The sequence below is a fragment of the Bacillus rossius genome, chromosome 17 (assembly GCF_032445375.1).
Source record: "Bacillus rossius redtenbacheri isolate Brsri chromosome 17, Brsri_v3, whole genome shotgun sequence".
Lineage (NCBI taxonomy): Eukaryota > Metazoa > Arthropoda > Insecta > Phasmatodea > Bacillidae > Bacillus > Bacillus rossius.
Window position 1 is genome coordinate 27,005,288 of NC_086344.1, and position 19,951 is coordinate 27,025,238.

A 19,951-nucleotide genomic window follows, 5' to 3' on the forward strand; every position below is an offset into this window, starting at 1 on the left:
GTGGTAATTCGGCGTTGTGGTACAGTCGGCGTTGTGGTCAATTTTGACATTCGGCGTTATGGTATTTCGGCGTTGTGGTAACGACCCGTGAAGACTTGGTCTGAGATGCAATCAGGTCTCTACCTGACCCAGACCTTTCCCAAGCTTCACTACTGATTTGATTTTGCTTAACTAATCTCCATTTATCTTCAACACTTACTCTAAAGTATTTCATCTTTAAATTGATTTATTATAAATTAAAAATACAGGAACGTAACAGTACGGATGTACTTTGTGACATAACTTAGAAGAAAACGTCATTGTACTGAATGCTTCGTTTGAATATTAGTTTACGTGTCGTAAAAACGATATTTCTTTAACTCCAAAGCTGTTTCGTAAAAAAAAATAAAGATGACGTAAACACACATCTTAGATGGATAGTCATTTATGCTGGTAAAAGAGAAATGTAGACTCGAAGTTCACCCAAGATACCAAGAACTTATATTTTCTAGACTTTATAAAAAAAAAAAAGCTACTCAGTCATCTTACATGGGGCTTAGGTTATCACGGACAGACACCACGTAGAACCAGAGTCAAGGTCATGTAACTGGTTATCTTAAATATCTTCCACCCGTAGTTTATCGAGACATATCTTCGTACAGATTATTCCAAGATCCACCTAAACAAGATTTCTTTGCGATAGTTGCACACCTCAGTGTAAAAGTTTCCTTTGGAAACCAGTTGCCAGGAAATAGTTTGTAATACTTCAAGAAATATGTTGTAACTAACACATGGGTATGTTTATTTTTGCATATATGAAAAAAAAAAGATTTATAAAAAGATTTTATTTGATGGTTTATTCAAACATAATTTTTCTTAAACCAATGCCAAGATAATCGAATATTTAATAATATTTCTTTATTTTGTTTTACAATGCCTATTATCGTGCCCTGTTAATACATATTAGCTATTCGAGTAACTGTTTACATATACATATTATCAATCGGAGGTAATTGGGACAACACAAAGAATAAATGCCTGGGTAAATATAACTGCAATCCCGTTTTTTTAGAGTCATAGATACAGATAATTTTACATAAGTGTACAAATGTACAAATATCTGCGATTTACATGAATATTTGTGTTCCATTTATATAAAAATAATTGGTTGTCTGTAAAGTCGGTTTACGGACGATAGTTTAACGTGACAACGTCATATCAAAACATTGATGAAATTATTGCATACGTTATGAATAAAATTGAATAATTTTTATTTTAATAATAAAAGAATAAAAACTTGAAATTATACTAGTAATAATGAACCTTTATTGCCGAAATTGTTGTTGTAATAAGCAATGAAAAACCATATTAACTTTTCACTTCACTTTTTAAACAATCGAGTGGAAGAGAGATAGATGCAGCGCAAGCGTACAATGAGCGTAACGGGACACAGCATAACGGGACAATGTGCGTAACGGGACACTTTTTTCGTGCGTGCAGCTGGCGTTCATCAATTTATTAGACGTTGTCACGTCAAAAAAAAAATTACTAAGTATTCATACATCTCGTCAGGCGGCGGATACAGGATTGACTCCAGTGACTGACGTAGATGTAAGGGTGAACTGGATTCTAGAAATGATCGTGACTGCAGCATGGCCGCGCGAGTGGTCTCCAAGGGGCCCCGACCGGCCGGAAGGTAAAGTCCTGTGCTCGCTAGCGTTTCTGGAGTGGTGTCGCCTCTAGGCGCAAGGCTGTGAGATTCGAGTGGTGACCGTGACATTGTACGGCAGAGAAATTAAGATAAAATTTTGAACCTCTTAAAAAGATATATTCTGAAAATAAAAATTTAAAAAAAAACATGTGTTCAAGCAATTTTCACTCTCCTAAGAATAAGACTTTAAGGGGGTGCCTCCCATGTCAGGCCAACATTTTATATTTCCAGTAATTACAGATACACTTGTAGACTTTTTCAATTGTTTAACTTTCACGAAATGAAAAATATATACAGCGCATACTTTTTGGATAATGAGCTGCCAAAGTTACATTTTTAACGTTTTTGGGTTGTACAAATAAGGAGAAATTATTTTATTGCAGAACTGAAAGTTTTTAGGCTTAATTGCAATGCAACTGGCTACTACAAGAAATGGTCAGAATTTCTTTCAGAAATTATTAATAAATTTTTCCTGGCTTTTCAAAATTCTCAAATTTGTTACGATTTTGACAACCAAGAAACATGAAACGAGTTTTTTTTTTTTATAGAAAAGCAAACCATATTATGAAGTAGCCAGTGGCATTGCAGTTAAACCTAAAAAGTTTCAGTTCCGCAATAAATTAAATTATCCTTATTTGTACAACCAGAAAACGTTAAAAATGTAACTTTGGCAGCTCATTATCCAAAAAGTATGCGCTGAGTATATTTTTAATTTCGTGAAAGTTTAACAATTGAAAAAGGTCTAAAAGTTTATCAGTGATTAACATGAATATAAAGTCATGACCTGAAATGGAAGGCACCCCCTTAAACGAAATCCGGAAACACGCCCTCAGCATATTTTTAGATTTTTTTTTTTTCCGTGAGCAGACATTCGTTCAGATATCTTGAGCAGTTTTTAAATCGCATGTTCCCCCCTGCCCTCTCAAGCTCTGCGCATCGTGCGTGTGCCCGTATAGGCTGAGGCCTTAAGGGCCCCGCCTCGTCAGGGGTGTATCTGTGCCAGCGAGGCGGGATGATAAGCGCGACGCTCGCTGGTGCTTCTAGCGCGGTGTCTCCTCTGGACTGGCGCGCAGTCTTCTCGTCGTGCATCGAGCGGCGACCGTGACATTACATGGCGGAGAAACGAAGATAAAGATGTAATGCAAGTCCCTTAAGTGCTTTCAAGAATCTGTACCGGTTGTTTCACGCATAAAAAATACTCTGAAAACATGCTTTTTAGCCATTTTAACTCGTCTAAAAAGTACAGTTTAAAAAACTTAATCCGAAATCAAAAGTAGTTTTCGGCCCTCGGCGAACTCTTAAATGCTTTTCCGTAAACAGACCCCAGTCGGATGTGTTGAGTAGTTTTGAAATCGCGTTGTTTTTCCCTGAAGCTCTGCGCACCGTGTGTGTGCCCGGGTGGGCGGGGGCCTTCAAAGGTTTGGTTGGGGCCTGCGGTGCGTTTCCTTGGGGTGCTGTCAACTTAGAAACACACAACTTAGAAACACATAACTTAGAAATTTCTAAGTTATGACGGTTCTAAGTTATGACTTTCTACGTTATGACGTTTCTAAGTTGTGTGGTTCTGCGTTGCGTGTTTCTAAGTTATGTGTTTCTAAGTTATGACAGTTCTAAGTTGTGTGTTTCTAAGTTGTGATAGTTCTAAGTTGTGACTTTCTACGTTATGACGTTTCTAAGTTGTGTGGTTCTGCGTTGCGTGTTTCTAAGTTACGTGTTTCTAAGTCATGACAGTTCTAAGTTGTGTGTTTCTAAGTTATGATAGTTCTGAGTTGTTACTTTCTACGTTAGGACGTTTATAAGTTGTGTGGTTCTGCGTTGTGTGTTTCTAAGTTGTATGTTTCTAAGTTATGATTTTTCTAAGTTGTGTGTTTCTAAGTTACGTGGATTTTTCCAAGATTTCTAAGTTGTGACAGTTCTAAGTTGTGACTTTCTAAGTTATGTGTGGTTCCCCGTGTCCTTACCAGACCAAGGGCGCTCTCCGGATAGTACTTGGTCGGCCGGAGGAAGCGGATGAGGAACTCGTCTGTGTCAGGATACACGAGGTCCTTCCGGCCTGCGGATGCACAGAAAAAAACACACACGCATGCAGTAGCATGCCCTTCGAAAACACACAAAGTCGGGTCTAATTAGCAAACATCCCTAACTCCACCTCGTTGACGCGTGAACGTCTTGGATCTCGTGCGGTTTTTTATTATTTTTGTTCGAGTATAAATTCAATCAAATTCATTTTTTTTAAATAAATACTCAACATTCAATATTAACATAAAAACCAGTACACAAATTAATAATTTAATTTTGTAAAATATACATATGAATTTTAATGGATAATGGAAATCAATAAATATGCAGAATGTTTATTATAATTTATCAATTTTAACTATATATTAAATAATAATGTAGTAAATTATACATACGGGAACATAATCTCACTTTTTAAATACACTTGAAAAAGTTTATAAATACTGTACCACTTCTATCGCTTATATTCATACGGACTTGTATTCAATATCAAGCACTAAAGTACATGATCTAAAAGCACACACGCACACACACATATATAATTTTTATTTTGTATGTAGCCCTGTTTTTCTTCGTCCTTTCAAATTTTGTCACATGCTGCGCGCGTATCGTAAAAATTTCATTTTCATAAAAAAAAAAAAAGGATTTTTATTCATAACGTGCCCAAAGAAGTGTAACCTAACCTCACTTACATAAAAACACTTGAAAAACTTTTATAGACACAATTTATATATTCACCAAAAAAAATATGACATGGACACTTAATTATATGATTTGAAAGCACATATGTATAGGTAGGCCTATATACATATATTAATTTGTAAGATGTAGTTTTTTTTCCATCTTGTGAAAATTTCGTTGCATGGTACGCGCACATCGTAAAAAAAAAAATTCAGTCTCGTTATTATTTTTTCCATAACGCGCCTAAAGAAGTGTAACCTAACCTCACTTACATAAATCCTTTTGAAAAAAAGTTTATGGACACAATTTCTATAGCTAATATTCACAATAAATATATAAATCCAGTGTTCTGATGTTTGTTTCCAGTGAAATCTTCACCAAGTCAACCGATTTCGATGAAAATTGGCATTTATGTGTAATTTTTTCCAACTTGAGAGATAGGATAGTTTTTATTTCGATTAATGGTCTTAATAATTTATAATTAATAATAAATAATAAATAACCGATCACCATGGGTAAACAAAAAAATCATAGATCATAAACATACAAACAGTAATTGTGTGACATTTCTCTATGTCCAACACACTGTCATATAGAGCTATCCAGTTTGCTTTAACTCGCAGACAATAAAGCTCCGTGTGTTTAGCCCGGGCAACGCCGGGTACTGCAACTAGTTCACAATAAATAATTATTTCTTTTATAATATGGACCTGTATTCAGTATCAATTAGTAAAGCATAAGACTTAAAAAGCACATGTACCTATGTGTATTGTTTTCATCCCGTCTGAAGAAGTGTAGGTTTTAAAAAACAAAAGACGTTCGGGGAGCGGCGGTTGGCCCTGTACCCAGGGCCGGTGCAAGGTAAATTGGCGCCCTAGGCGAAAAATCTTAATGCTCCCCCCCCCCCCCGGGCCCAACACCCCAAAAAAAATTGTCCTTGCCTCAAAATACATCACGTAAGCCTAAGATTTTGTCAACAATCAAATGTAAGCAGGCTTGTGTTTTTTTTTACTTTTTTTACTTATTACAAATCATAAACAAGTCGCCGTGGACTTTAAATAAATACTTATATCAATATAAACATTCCAAACAGTTACAAAAATCCATTCTCATCTAGTTTCAATGATCGTTAAACATATTAGGTATATGAGCTGTTGTGTGTCGTGCTGCGCCACCCCCAGCCACTTGGCGCCCTAGGCGGTTGCCTGGTTCGCCTGTGTGGACGCGCCGGCCCTGCCTGTACCTGCCAGCAGCTCCCGGAGCGCGGCCAGCGCCTCTGCAGCCCGCTCCGGGATCTCCCGGAGCTCCTTCTCGGCCACCAGCGCCGACTCCGGGCTGAGCGGGTCCCGCCAGATCCTCACGCGGTCCCGCGACGACATGGCGTCTCGGCGCTAGATCCTGCGGGAACCACCGTGGGTCGTTACCACAGCGCCGAAATACCTACCATAACGCCGAATGTCAAAATTGACCACAACGCCAACAGCTAGAAAACTGCTGTGTACCACAACGCACGAAATAACAACTGAATGAATTTGTGTGTGTTTCTTAAATGTACCTTAACGCCGAAATACCACAATCAAACCTAACCTTACCTAAACCTAACCTAGCCTAACCCAACCTAGACTAACCTAACCTAGTCTAATCTAACCTAGTCTAATCTAACCTAACCTTTGTGGCAGTCCTGCAATGACATTTTTCGGCGTTAGTGTATTTCGGCGTTGTGGTGCGTCCCCAACCACCATCACACGAGAACTGAGGCGCTCCGCGCGGCCGCGCTCCGCAACACGACACGCGCTGAAACTTCATGCTTCATGTGCAACATCTTTGAATGAAACTTCCTTGGACATTGCGGCGCACGGAAACGCATACTTCATGTGCAATATATTTGAATGAAATTTCCTTAGACATTGCAGTTTTGCTCTCTTTGTCATGCGGGAGAATGAATATATATATATATATATATATATATATATATATATATATTTAAGAATGCAAATTTTAAAAAAAAATTGAAAGCAAAGAACAAGTCCAAATCAGCTTACGCCAAAACAGATAAACCCAACGACGAACCTAAACGGGTGTTATGGACAACACAAAACGCGACGGCGCAGACGAACACGTTCTAACTTAAATATCAGACACCGCAAGAATTACGTGGAATAAATTTAGTAACGAGGAAAAAATAAATAAATAACAGAACAGAGGAACGAGAGAGTTTTAAAAAATTTAGGCAGACGACAGAACCTTGAAAACGCAGAAAAATATACGAACATAATGAAGAAGAAGAAGAAAAAAAAAGATATGAACGACGAACTTCCTATGAAAAAAAAAATTCAGAAACGTCGCAACTGTTGCTATTTTTTATAGTGTTCGTTGATATTGTCGTCGTTGTGCTGTTCATAAATACCTTTTAAGGTTCAATATTGGGTTTATCTGTTTGATATTGGCTGATTTTGGCTTGTTCAACGTGTTTTTATGTATTAATTAAGACTTAAATTGCATTCTGAATTTTTTCCATGTCAAACGGTGCAAAATTGCAATGGCGTGTGTCCAAGAATTTGTATTAAATATAAATTTACCATTGCATCATTAATTTAAAGTACGTGTAACATCTTAGCTTTCGGTTCACGGCGTTTGGTGGGAATAATTTTATGAATGGAACGAAGATGTGTAACAACCACGGTGCTGCCATCTGTGGCGAATGGCGCGAACCAATGTCCACAAAGACAAAGAAAAACGTTATAGTATTAACTGTTTAATGAATTTTACCCAAATGGTCAGTATTTAATTAAAATTCCTTGTCGATAATCAGGTCCAAATCCGAGGTTTACCCGGCAGCGAATTCTAGTGGCGGGTGCTGAAACTACGTGTGATTCGCGTCAAGAAATGTAGTTGAAAACGGAATTTTTCGTACATTTATCACGCTCGGCACTATTTCAAAGAATTCTACTTTGAATTCCGTGTCAAAGTTTCGTGTTATAATTTTATTTTCAACATGAGAACACATGAATTTGCATTTTACCGAGGTTATATGTCACACATCTCTGGAAATTACTAAAAACTCGCTAATTTTTTTTGTACTCTTAAAAAAGTTACATTTGCCAAGAAAAAAGTTTTTTTTATCAGGGGCAGACGGAAAAAGATTGTGGGGGGGGGGGGGGGGGAGAGGGTGGTATATATACCTCCATCCCGAAGTTATGAAAAAATTCGCGAAAAAAAAGCAGAACAGACAGCATGTTACTGTGTACATGTGATTAAATTTAATTTTTCTTTATTTATACCCCCTTCCCCCTCATTCCTGGCTTCAGAAAAATATTCCTTTACTCGCTACTATTTGTAACACTACAAGTAAAGTTTTGTTACGAGGCGGCCAGAGATGGCTGGAACGGCACGCCGGTTGTGCTCATCTCTGGGAAAACCCGCTGCAACCCAGGTATTGCCCGTCATCCCCCCCCCCTCCCCTCTCCGTCACCCAGCGCCTTTCCAAATAGTCTTAGTGCCTTAAGCTGATTGAACAATTGAAAAAAAAAAAAAAAAAACATTAGCAGGAACAGTAGGTCATGTGCACAAGATTTTACCGCCATGTTTTCCAACCAACTGATTCACAATAGCGCATAGGACAGTCATGTACATGGGAGACAGGTCATGCGTATAAAAGGGGAATCAATATGTTTTATTTCTGTGACGGACGCAAGGCGCAACAATCGATGAGAGTAGAGGAGGATTCATTTTCGGCGGAACTAGAGAACTGTTCATACTTAGAAATAAGAAACTGTCGAGATGTTACAATGTTCAGGTGCATGTATTTCCTGCTTTAAAAATGAATTATTGCTATTACCGGTACCTACTTCTTATCCAAAGCCACTATCAATTAATGTAAATAAAACAAAAACTATATATATATATATATATATATATATATATATAGTTCTTAGGTAGTATGGTAAACCAAAAATTTTACAGAACTGAAATTAATTTGTGTGTTGAAACAACTGTATTAACTAATAGTGGGTCGGAAAATCGCTTGGTGGTCAATATAGTTATTTCGGGCACACATACGGTGTGCAGAGCTTCAGGAAAAACAACGCGATTTCAAAACTACTCAAGATATCCGAGTGGGGTTTGCTTACGAAAAGCATTTAAGAGTTCGCTGAGGGCCTTTTGAATTTGGGTAAAGTTTTTAAACAGTATTTTTAGAAGAGTCAAAATGGCTAAAACGCATGATTTCAGAGTAAATTTTAGGAGTAAAACAACTGGTATAGATTCTTGAAAACACTTAAGGGACTTGCATTACACCTGTATCTTCATTTATCCACCATATAATGTTGCGGTCATCACTCAAATTTCACAGTTATCCTGTGACGACGAGAAAACTGCGCGCCAGTTCAGAGCCTTGCGCTTAGAGGCGACACAGCGCTAGAAGCACCGGCGAGCGTGGTTCTTATCATCCCGCCTCACTAACACAGATACAGCCCTGACGAGGCGGGCCCCTTAACAGATGTCAGATACGCGAAATTTCATCGGCTGAACTAAACGGAAAGATTTAAACTGTGAACCGACTTCGCACAGGCGTGGCCTGCTGTGCGCTCGCTCATGACTATTAACTGTAAACCCAGCTTTACCGTCTCGTCTGGCACGTTGTGCGTATCCTGGCAGCATAGTCGACTGTATTACACGCGAATCTTTCCATATGCTGACCACCGTCCGTTTGATAAACTCAGTTAAACTCATAGAAATCCTCTTCTTCAACAATGACGATTCCCAGTTTCAATGGTGTCATATATAACAGTTTAATTTTGACTACATATTTACAACAAATCATACATTAAGATGAAGGTAAACTAGCCTATAGTTCTTTTTACACATGTCCAATATGTGCACCTTTACTTATACGGCACACATTAAAACCTAAAGTCCAATTCTTCCCACACTTTGATTAACAATTCCGAAGTAATGGAAGCAATAGCCTCTTAAATTCTGTGTCTCAACCCTGGCAGATCATTTGGCAGCGGCGGAACGTAGACACGATCTTTTATAAAGCCACAAAGGAAAAAAAAAACAATCGCTTGGCGTTGGAAGCCGGCGAAAAAAGACATATGTTCATCTGGGATTGCCTATACCACAGGCTGATGTTTTTTTTGACACACGGGGGGGGGGGGGGGGGGGGGTTTATAATTAAACTTCAAACGAAACGTACATTGAATTGAAATTACAGATTTACTCTTAGCAAATTGTAGAGCACACAACGCTTTAAGCTCAGGAGTCACCATTTTGCGTAGGTGGCGCTGCAAGCGATAAAACAACAAAGCAGTATTCACGCACGTGCTTATCTAAAACTGTTCGAGTTACTCTTTAATTGTGACCTTGAACCAACACTCTACAGCGCTTACAGATTATACTATTAACATTTATAACTGGGACATTATTTTATGATGTGTTTTAGGAGCTAGACAGCATTGTGAAATACAAGAAAAATGCACGTGAGAAATATCGGATTCATTTTATTTCAGTGTAAAAATTAACCTTTATATGTACGCGCTACGAACGTATGTTTTTCTATTATCTGATTTCTTACTGTAGAACTTCCCCTTCTTTTGATTGGGTGGATGTTATTCGGTCGATCTACTGCTGGCTGGTATAGTTTACTGGTCCAAAGACGTACTGGGGAGTGTCCAAAAACTGTGATTAAATCATCGAAGCAACAGAGGTGTATACATGGTTGCAGCTTGCCAAAAGAATACGCGACGTTTCCGCAGCTCTAGAAATACGCAAGCAATTTCTCATAAAATGCGGCCTTCGCGATACATTGTCGTTACAGCATGAATATAACCAAAAAACGCTAAAGGTTGGCATGCCTGCTATTATCATTTGCAGCCTCGCCATGCAGTAGGCCTATGCTACGAAACCGCACCTACACACAACATAACCTCCACTAACCTCATCATGAGACAGTAAATAACTCACAACGGTGAAATTTTGTCATCAAGCTGGTATTTCCTCCTGCTGATTTTTTTAAAGAACTTATAGCAATCGATATTTACGTTTCCATTAATTCAACCGAGAATTTGTTTTAAATAAAAGTATATAAATACTCAACCCGAATAACACGCCATCTTTGTGTAAGGTTTTGTTTATGTTTACAATGAAGTCCATGAACTGACACTCTTTTCTTGCAAGCTTTCTAACCATGAGAAGCCTACGATGTACAATCCGTATTGCACAGACCCGAATACTCACGTTGGCAAGCCTTCTTTCAACAGACGAGAGAGCCAAACGTCCGATCGTGCATCTTCGGTTTTTTTTTTGTTCATTGTAAATGAATAAATATACAATTCATGATAACTAATGGTCAATTAGGTTAGGTTAGCTACATTATAAATACTTTAAAACATTGTGGACGGTTGATTTGGTTAGGATAGCTACATTAAAGATACTGTGAAATCATGTAAACGGTTTCCTAGCCCTGGATAGCTACATATTAAAATGTTATTTTCTAAGCAACCATAAAATGATTTTACAGTATTTTTAATGTAGCTATACTTACCTAATATAACCAACCATCCACAATGTTTTAAAGTAGCCTATTTATAATGTAGACAACCTATCCTAATCGACCGCAAAATTTAATGCCACACCGGTTTATACAATGAGATAGAACGGGGAAAAAAACGAGCATGAACTTCGGGGAACTTCGGGTGCGCCTCTCTCGTCAGTGAAAAGAAGGCTTTCCAACGTGAGTATTCGGGTCTGTTCAATACAGAATGTACATCGTAGGCTTCCCATCTAACCATTACCATGGGTCCCATAATGGATAGCCTACAGTTCACAGGGATGAAAGCCACAACCACAACACGAACCGTTCCGAAGTTTACCGAAGTGAATGTAAGATTAGGTTTGCTCAGTGTTTAATAGTTCTTTATTCGATTTCCAGGAAGCTAGGTTATGAACGGATACAATACTCGGATAGTCAGACTTGAGTAAAATATTGTTCAGACACCTTTCCACTAGAAAGCAGCGTTATCGCTCAAATCATCCGGAAACACAAAATAAATGGTAAACAACCGTCGGTACTTGGATAATGGTTGTAATTTGTGGGCAAATTTTGTAATATTTCATATAAGTGCGAATAATTTTTTGGGAGTGAGTTACATACCGCACACATACCGTGTATATTCGGCAGTGTCTGGATTAGCCTGCTGCGTTCGAGGAAGTGGGTTGAAAATTGGGACTGGCGACCGTAACGAAAAGTGCAGCGTTCGAGGATTGGGGCACTCGATGCCAGTATGGTTGAATATCAGATGGCGACTGAGGTCAAAGGTCAAGGTCAAAGATAAGTTTAAGGTCAAAGGTCAAGGTCAACGATAAATTTCAAGGTCAAAGGTCAAGGTCAAATGTAAAAATTCAGGGTAATCCAATATGGCTGCCGTCACGTCACAATCCAAGATGGCGACCATCGACTCCAGCTCCTGACCCTGGACCCTGTTTCAGGATATACTTTACTATACTACTACGGTTGTTAATGGTTCTTGAAGATGACTTTAACAACGCTTGCCGAAAGGTAGGGCACGCTAATTAGGTGGTCAATAGTTAGTGACACTAACAACGAAAGTCTACGATCTAAATTGAACTAACGTAAAAACAAGCATACAATAATTCCTGCCTCCGCTGCAAGTTATGTTTACAAGAATAACTCATGGTTCGTCAGGTCAATTATGTTATCTGGATCAAGTGGTCGAGTCTGTTTGCGTGCTGTTGTGTACTGTTGACTCGTATCTTATCTGACTTCGAGGGTAACAATGTTTGTCGGGACGAAGATAAAGTTAAGGCGTACTGCAAGCATCGGACCTCCGTATACGAAAAAATAATTCAAGGCAGTTTTTCTTGGGGAGTTTCTTTGTTTGCGTAGTTCGCGGTAGAGAGTGAAGATAGGAAGAAATTAACGACAGAAAATAACGATGGGTGTGATGGAAGCGTTTATTTAATTTATTCAGAAGAATTGTCGAAGTCCATAACCATAAAGAAATGAAATGGCATGCTTTGACGTAGTTGAAGTCAGTTTGGTACTTACAGAGGGTGGACACTTTCGAATGATTTCATGGTAGGTGTGTGAGGCCGTTTACTTCATTTAATTACTGCGCGTTATTGGGTAGACGCCCAAAATATTGTAGAGTCCGCATCGTGGAAACAGTTCTGAATGACTGTTTTGACGAGACAACGTCTAATAAATCGATGAACGCCGGCTGCACGCAAGAAAAAGTGTCCCGTTACGCACATTGTCCCGGTACGCTGTGTCCCGGTACGCTCATTGTACGCTTGCGCCGCATCTCTCTTCCACTCGATTGGAACAACCATCGATTTGACTTTTTCGAGGCAAATTAAACTTGAAACACTCCAATTCGTTTCCTACTTTATTCCTATCATCGTCCTATCCTTAACAGAATAACACAGATTGGAAGAAGTTAAATAGCAAGCATATATAAAAGTTATAGTTAAAATAATCTGTTCGTTAAAGTAATAAACATATTTGAATCAATGAGTGCAAATAAAAGTAAATTTATCAATTAAATTGTAGATTTAATTTCACTCCTTCTTTGTATCCATAAAAAATAGTGATAATTCCTTAAAAAAAGATTCAATTTTATTCATAAAAGTATGCAATCATTTCATCAATGTTTTGTTATGACGTTGTCACGTTAAACTATCGTCCGTAAACCGACTTTACAGACAACCATTTTTTTTTTTAACGAGGGAGATCCTAATACGTGCTTGCTAACCATTTTCCGACGTTACCAAGCACCATTTTCGCAATTTATTGGGTGGAACCATGTGGCGATGGTGAGGTTAAAATGTGACTTCACCTGCGTCACAGAATGTCTCCCGATAATGCCTAACTACATGTTTACCTCATCTTCGCCATAATTACCCAAAAAAAAAAATACGCCTTGTGAGAGTTAGTGAGCACGGAGTTGGGAACTGTCCGGAGACGTCATGCTTGAGGTGTTAGCCTGACCAACCAACTGATGTCTGCCCAATCTATCTGATATTTCTGGCAACAGGTTATAAGTGCCTAGCCAACTGGATGTGCCTGCCCACCGACTGATCGTGTTATCCTCGGATACCCCACATCATCCTGTGGTCCCCGTTGCTAGAAGTAATGATGCCCCCCCTTTTTTATAAAAGAGATAAAAAAATGATTTTCCTTTATGTATATTGTTTTAGTTACATTTTTTTTAACCTTTTTACAATTATTTTTAAAACACATTAAAAGTAGTTTTAAGTCTGTGTTTCGATTGTCAAAATCAATTGATTTTGAATAATGCCAAATAAATGAGTGTAAGTGTTCTGCACTGTCAACATGGTGTCACGTCAATTGGTGGTGGTTTTTTTTTACTCACAGTTGTCGATTCAGACACGTTCTGTACGCACAGCATATTCCGAATAATATTACTCTTGTGTGATATTTCATCGGTAACTAAATACAGGCCTTACTGTTTAATTGTTTTCTATGATTTATTTAAAATTGTCTCCTTTTTTGTTTTAAGTTTTTTTTTCTTTCCTTCGCAGGCCCCTTAGACCCATGGGCCCCGTTGCCATAGCAACGGTAGCACCGACCATGTGGGGGCCCTGGTTATCCTAACCACAAACTGGAAGTGCCTAACCACCAACTGAATGTGTCTGTCTGCTAAATACATTCCTGGCCACCAACTGTGCGCACCTCTCGGATATCGATAGAATCAATCATCTTTATTTTAATAAATTATTTTCTTGTTAAATTTAGAAAAAAAATTCCCGAATTCATAGCTTAATAACTATGGATTTGTAATATGTAGAGACCGGAAAAATTCGCGAATTCATTTCACGACAGCTTAAAATTCATATAGTTATACCTCAGGGCTGCCTCTGCTATTGGCTCACAACTCACCTGGATGACTCTGGGCCAGTGAGAAACACTCAACCGAAGCTGTATCGAATCACAGGCCGCTACATTAGGACACCTTCACAAGACAGCAGCCAATGAGAGGGGTGACATTTGACCGAGTGTACGTAGAACTATGGAGTTCATCCTAGAGGTCATTGAACCCGCGAATTTTTCCTGCCCCTAGTAATATGGCGGCCACGACGGCCGACAAGATGGCGGACTCCACGGTGATAAATACTACTGCACTCTAGTGGGTAAAAATGAAACTAATATGGCGGAAAATCACTCTAGCAGACGTTGTGTGTACTACATGAAGCTAGTGCTCCTGGTATCAATTACTGAAAACAATATGGCGGCCAAGATAGCATCGGCAGCTTATTGGTGGCAGGTGCGGATGAGAAATTTAAGTCACTTTTAGGATTTTTCACGACTTTATTAAATAAGTGTTTTTTTTACATAAATTTACATTTTTTACAATGAGCAAGGAGCGAACCATGGATAGAAGTCAATCAAATCAATGATTATATTATTATTTTTAATGTTAATGATTTGCGAATTTTTCCCGAATTTCTAGCTAAACAATTACATATTTTCGAAATTTGTGGATTACAAGACAGCGGATGTGAAGTCCTCTACAATAGCAGTTGAGATCCTGATCATAACCTAAGAGCGTCGAAAACGCCCGAACATGACCGAATCCTTACGATTTGACAAGCCACCACAGGAGTCCACCAAAAAAAAAATCGTAGTCCTATAATAATTACGTTGCGTCTGAACATACCAAATAATACTACTCATACAAACCATCCGTTTGAGATATGTTGAGGTAAATAAATAAATAAAACACTGGAAAGACAACGTCTGCCGGGTTCTGCTAATATTTGGTAAAAGAACATAACATTTTGTTGTGTTTAGAGCGAGGTGACGTAGAGTGAAGATACAGGCCTCGCATTCAAGAGGACCCTGTCTCCAACACTTGTCTGGCACCCTTGATTTTCAGTGTTCCATCGTTTACCAGAAACCACTACAGGCAAATGTGCTGGGATGGGTCCTTACTGTACGAGGCGTGATCAAAAATATTAGTGAATAATTTTATCACGAACAAAGTAATAAGCTTACGTGTACATTTTAACTAATCTCCTTCAAAATACTCTACTTGGCCATGACTGGAAGAGTTTTTTGGAAGGACTTATCAATGTCGGAAATGTTTTCAAAACCTTTTTTTTTCTCTTAGCATGACTCTTTTTTTTTATTGTTGTTCCGTTTCGCAAACATAACGTAATGTCGTGGGGTTTTTTTTTCCCTCGATATTACGCGCATTTGTTTAGTCGCAATTTAGAATGCATAAATCGCACTCACTCTCGCACTCGTGTTCGTGATTGGGCCGCAGTTATCTGGACACGCCCCTTCGCGACCGTGAGCCAACGATGTCCAACTAGGAGAGAAGTAGGCGTAGTAAGAAGGAGAAAGTCTGTTTGTGCCTGACCAGGCGAACAGATTTCATTTCCCGAAACGTCGGAACCGTTTTTTTTGTTTGTTTTACAAGCTGTCGTTCTGTTGTCCACAATACCTGGTTACTAGGGACCGGAAAAATTCTCGAATTCAATGACCTACAGGATGGACTCCAACATCCTCTATGCACTCGTACAAATTGCATCTGCTCATTGGCCACTGACTCGTGACAACTATTAACTAGAATGATTTTGATTCGCTACTTCTTTCGTTGAGTATTATTCATTGGCTCTGAGTCCTTCAGACAACCTGTGGTCCAATCACTGAAAGCAGCAAAAGTTTAAACACATTTGGATTCTAGCCTATCGCGAAATGAAACCGCGAATTTTTCCGGTCTCTGCTGGTTAGTATCATCCTTAGGGCCATGCTTTTTCCGCTAAAAGATCTCGAGAGTAGCTGGATGTTGAAACACTGTAGCATCGTCTGTGTTCCGTGATTGGGCGAGCTTCTTTCAGGTGCATGCCCACTGTTAGAACCCCAATCACAGTAATTCTCTGTGTGAGCAAACGCGACCTGATTGGCACGGTCAAATAAGGCAACGACTTCTCTCGCAGACGGCCGCCAATCACAAGGAAGGAACCGCTGGTGCGGGTACAGTTAGTTGCAGTCTAACTGGAGTTCAGATCTTTTCGCCCAAAAATGCTTGGCCCTAATCATCGTTAGTTTAGTCTGTTCGTTGTGCTGTCTGTCTACATTTAATGTTTTTTTTTTGTCGAAACTGTCTCGTCGTGATATCCCCCTGTGTTTGTCTGTGCTCTTATTTTTTTTTTCATGACTAAATTCCTCCCGCGGAATATTCTGTTCTGTCTGATATTTAAAAGTTACACAATCTGATAGGTATAACCTTGACCCTGTGGGTTTAAGTTTCCATTTTTTTAATACTTTTTTTGCAAAACATCTGCAGTGGTGTTTGTCGAAAGAATTCTATTGAATCAAAAATTCTCCGTTGCGAGAGTCATTCTAAAGAACGTATAATTTATCAATACCCACGTTTATTATGTATGGTTTGCCGTGGGGTCGTTACCACAACGCCGAACGTACAATAACGCCGAATACCATAACGCCGAATGCCAAATTGACCGCAACGCCGACAGCTAGAAAACTGCTGTGTACCACAACGCGGAAATACAGTAACGCCAAAAAATGTATTGCGGGGAGGGGGGTGGGCACTGGAGCAAAATAAAAAAAACAACTGAATGAATTTGAGTGCTAACCTTACCTAACCTAACCTTTGTGGCAGTCCTGCAATGTCATTTTTCGGCGTTAATGTATTTCGGCGTTGTGGTACACAGCAGTTTTCTTGCTGTCGGCGTTGTAGTCAATTTGGCATTCGGCGTTATGGTTTTCGGCGTTGTGGTGCGTCCACGTTTGCCGTGTTGTATACTTTGATGATCTGTAACTGGTATCTTTGAATATATATACTGTATAGAAGTCGCGAGTGGATAGGATTTACTCTACGTTTTTCAGGAGCGTATGATGAGCAGCTTGGGAACTTCACCGCTGCAGTGCGCTGCCGTTAACGCCCCTGTATCGTCTTAGGTTGTTATTTACACGTTAGAGCGCAGCACCTGTCACCCGCTGTCATTCCCCGCACCCCCCCCCCCCCCATCCATCATTCACTGCAGCTCAAGTTCGTTCAACGAGAGGGGGAAGGGGTGTTTGAAGAGTTCGACACTTGTCCGCTAGGGGACCACCACAAGTCGATGCCCTAGAGATGGTGGCGATTGCGGCGGTGAATTAACCAACTACCTCAAAACCCGTATTAGAATTTTTAACCTGGGCTGGCGACTTCTATACAGTATATATATTCAAAGATAGAAGCAAGGTTTTCGACGAGTCACGCCCGGGGGCTCGGTTACACTGGACCTTGCACAGTTCAACGGGCCTCGAGTCCCCCCCCCCCCCATACACCAGTTGGTCTAAGTCCATTTCGGTGATAGGGCAGGCCTGTCAAAGGTCAATCCACCGGGCGAGACACGTAGCCCTCTCCCACGTCCACGTGCGTCGAGTCAAACACAAGCCAGCGAGTGTTTCATTACCTACTACAGTCTTTATCAGAGACCGGAAAAAATTCGCGAATCCATTTCGCGACAGGCTAAAATACAAATATATAGTTATACCTCAGTGCTGCCTCCGCTATTGGCTCACAACTCACCTGGATGACTCTGGGGCCAATTAGAAACACTTAACCAACGCTTTATCGAATCACAGGCTGCTACGTTGGGACGTCTCACAAGACAGCAGCCAATGGGTGGGTGACATTTGACAGAGAGTACGTATAACTATGGAGTTTATCCTACAGGGCATTGAACCCGCGAATTTTTCCGGTCCCTAGTCTATATATATACATATATATATGTGTGTGTAGGTGTGTGTTGGTGTGTGTAGGTGTGTGTGTGTGTGTGTGTAAAGAAAACCATTTCGCTAATGTGCGAACTTTTTTTTTCAGTTTGTCTTTGGCGCGATATAAATAAAGCCTACTAAAGATTGTGACATTTAATTAAATGAAAAGTGAGAGTGGGTTATGATTATTTTGAACAATATACTTACTTACTTGAAGATAATATTATCTATATTTGTAAAAATATGAAGAAAAAAAAACCTGAAATAAGGGCTTTAAATGTTGTTTCTTTCGTTAAATAGAGAAACACAATTACGTCTTTATTTCATTTTACCAATTAACCAAGAGTGAAACATTATATGTATATTCAATGCTACAATTCCGGCTTTCGTGGTGAAGACGAAGCGAGTTTAGCACCATGAAAGAATTGTGTCAATTATCCATGCACAGAAAAATATACAAAAAATTTTTTTTTGCGTACTACAAGAAACATATTGTAACTTAGTACAACGGATGGCTATGGCTTTTTCTGCATATAAGAAATACGATTTTTTTTTCATTTCGAAATAATACTGAGCATTTATCACGAAAATTGGCACAAAATTTTACATCTTAATTGATGTTTCATTCAGGCTTTTTTTTAAATATGGAAAAGATAATCGAATATTCAATAAATGTTTATTTTTTTATTTTTATGTTTCACAAATAACTGTAACTATTGGAGGTACTGAGACTACACAAAGCATAAATAAATGTGCGGGAAAGGATCCGAACCCAGTATTACTGCGAACGCTTATTTCGTGGTGATACAGTTGTTCTCGTGTAAATGTATCACATTTACAAATATCTGTAATATATCATGAATATTTTTGTTCAGTTTAAAAAAAAAATATTTACAGTACAGGGAGTTAACAGCCGATTAAGGCCCGTGTGCACCTAATCGCACCCGCGCACGCCCAGACCTCTCATTTACTTCTTTCACCACTGGTCTTTGGATCCTCACGATGAACCAGGGTCGTTACCACAACGCCGAACGTACAATAACGCCGAATACCATAACGCCGAATGCCAAATTGACCGCAACGCCGACAGCTAGAAAACTGCTGTGTACCACACCGCCGAAATACAGTAACGCCGAAAAATGTTGCTGCGAGGAGGGGGGGGGGGGGGGGTTGCACAGGAACAAAATAAAAAACAACTGAATGAATTTGTGTGCTAACCTTACCTTACCTAACCTTTGTGGCCGTCCTGCAATGACATTTTTTCGGCGTTAATGTATTTCGGCGTTGTGGTAATTCAGCGTTGTGGTACACAGCAGTTTTCTAGCTGTCGGCGTTGTAGTAAATTTGGCATTCGGCGTTATGGTTTTCGGCGTTATTGTACGTTCGGCGTTGTGGTGCGTCCCCGATGAACCAAGGTTTTCGGTCCTGAAGGCCACGGAGGACCTATTGTCGAATCCCACGGTAAATGTTTCAATCGCATCAACTGTTGTCTGCAGATTCAGCCCCTTTTTTCAATTTGCAGTTAGAAAGTCTGACGTTCAAGATTGCCAATGGTTTCAACAATAAATAGGGACCGGAAAAATTCGCGAATTCAATGACCTACAGGATAGACCCCAAGATCATATATGCACTCGGACAAATTACATCTGCTCATTGGCTACTGACTCGTGATTTTGATTCGATACTTCTTTCGTTAAGGATTATTCATTGGCTCTGATTCCTTCAGAAAACCTGCGGTCCAATCACTGAAGCAGCAAAAAGTTAAATGCATTTGGATTCTAGCCTAT

General features: G+C 39.4%; 1 protein-coding gene across 1 annotated transcript in view; it reads right to left on the reverse strand.

Moving 5' to 3' along the window:
- Positions 1 to 19,951, reverse strand: part of LOC134540801 (clavesin-1) — a 44,133-nt gene that overhangs the window by 15,201 nt on the left and 8,981 nt on the right. The window contains exons 2-3 of the mRNA XM_063383731.1: positions 5,634 to 5,788; positions 3,652 to 3,743 (exon numbers count right to left, since the gene is read on the reverse strand). Of these exons, the coding sequence (XP_063239801.1) occupies positions 3,652 to 3,743; positions 5,634 to 5,769 (228 nt within the window). The 5' untranslated portion in view covers positions 5,770 to 5,788. The remainder of the gene's footprint in view (positions 1 to 3,651; positions 3,744 to 5,633; positions 5,789 to 19,951) is intronic.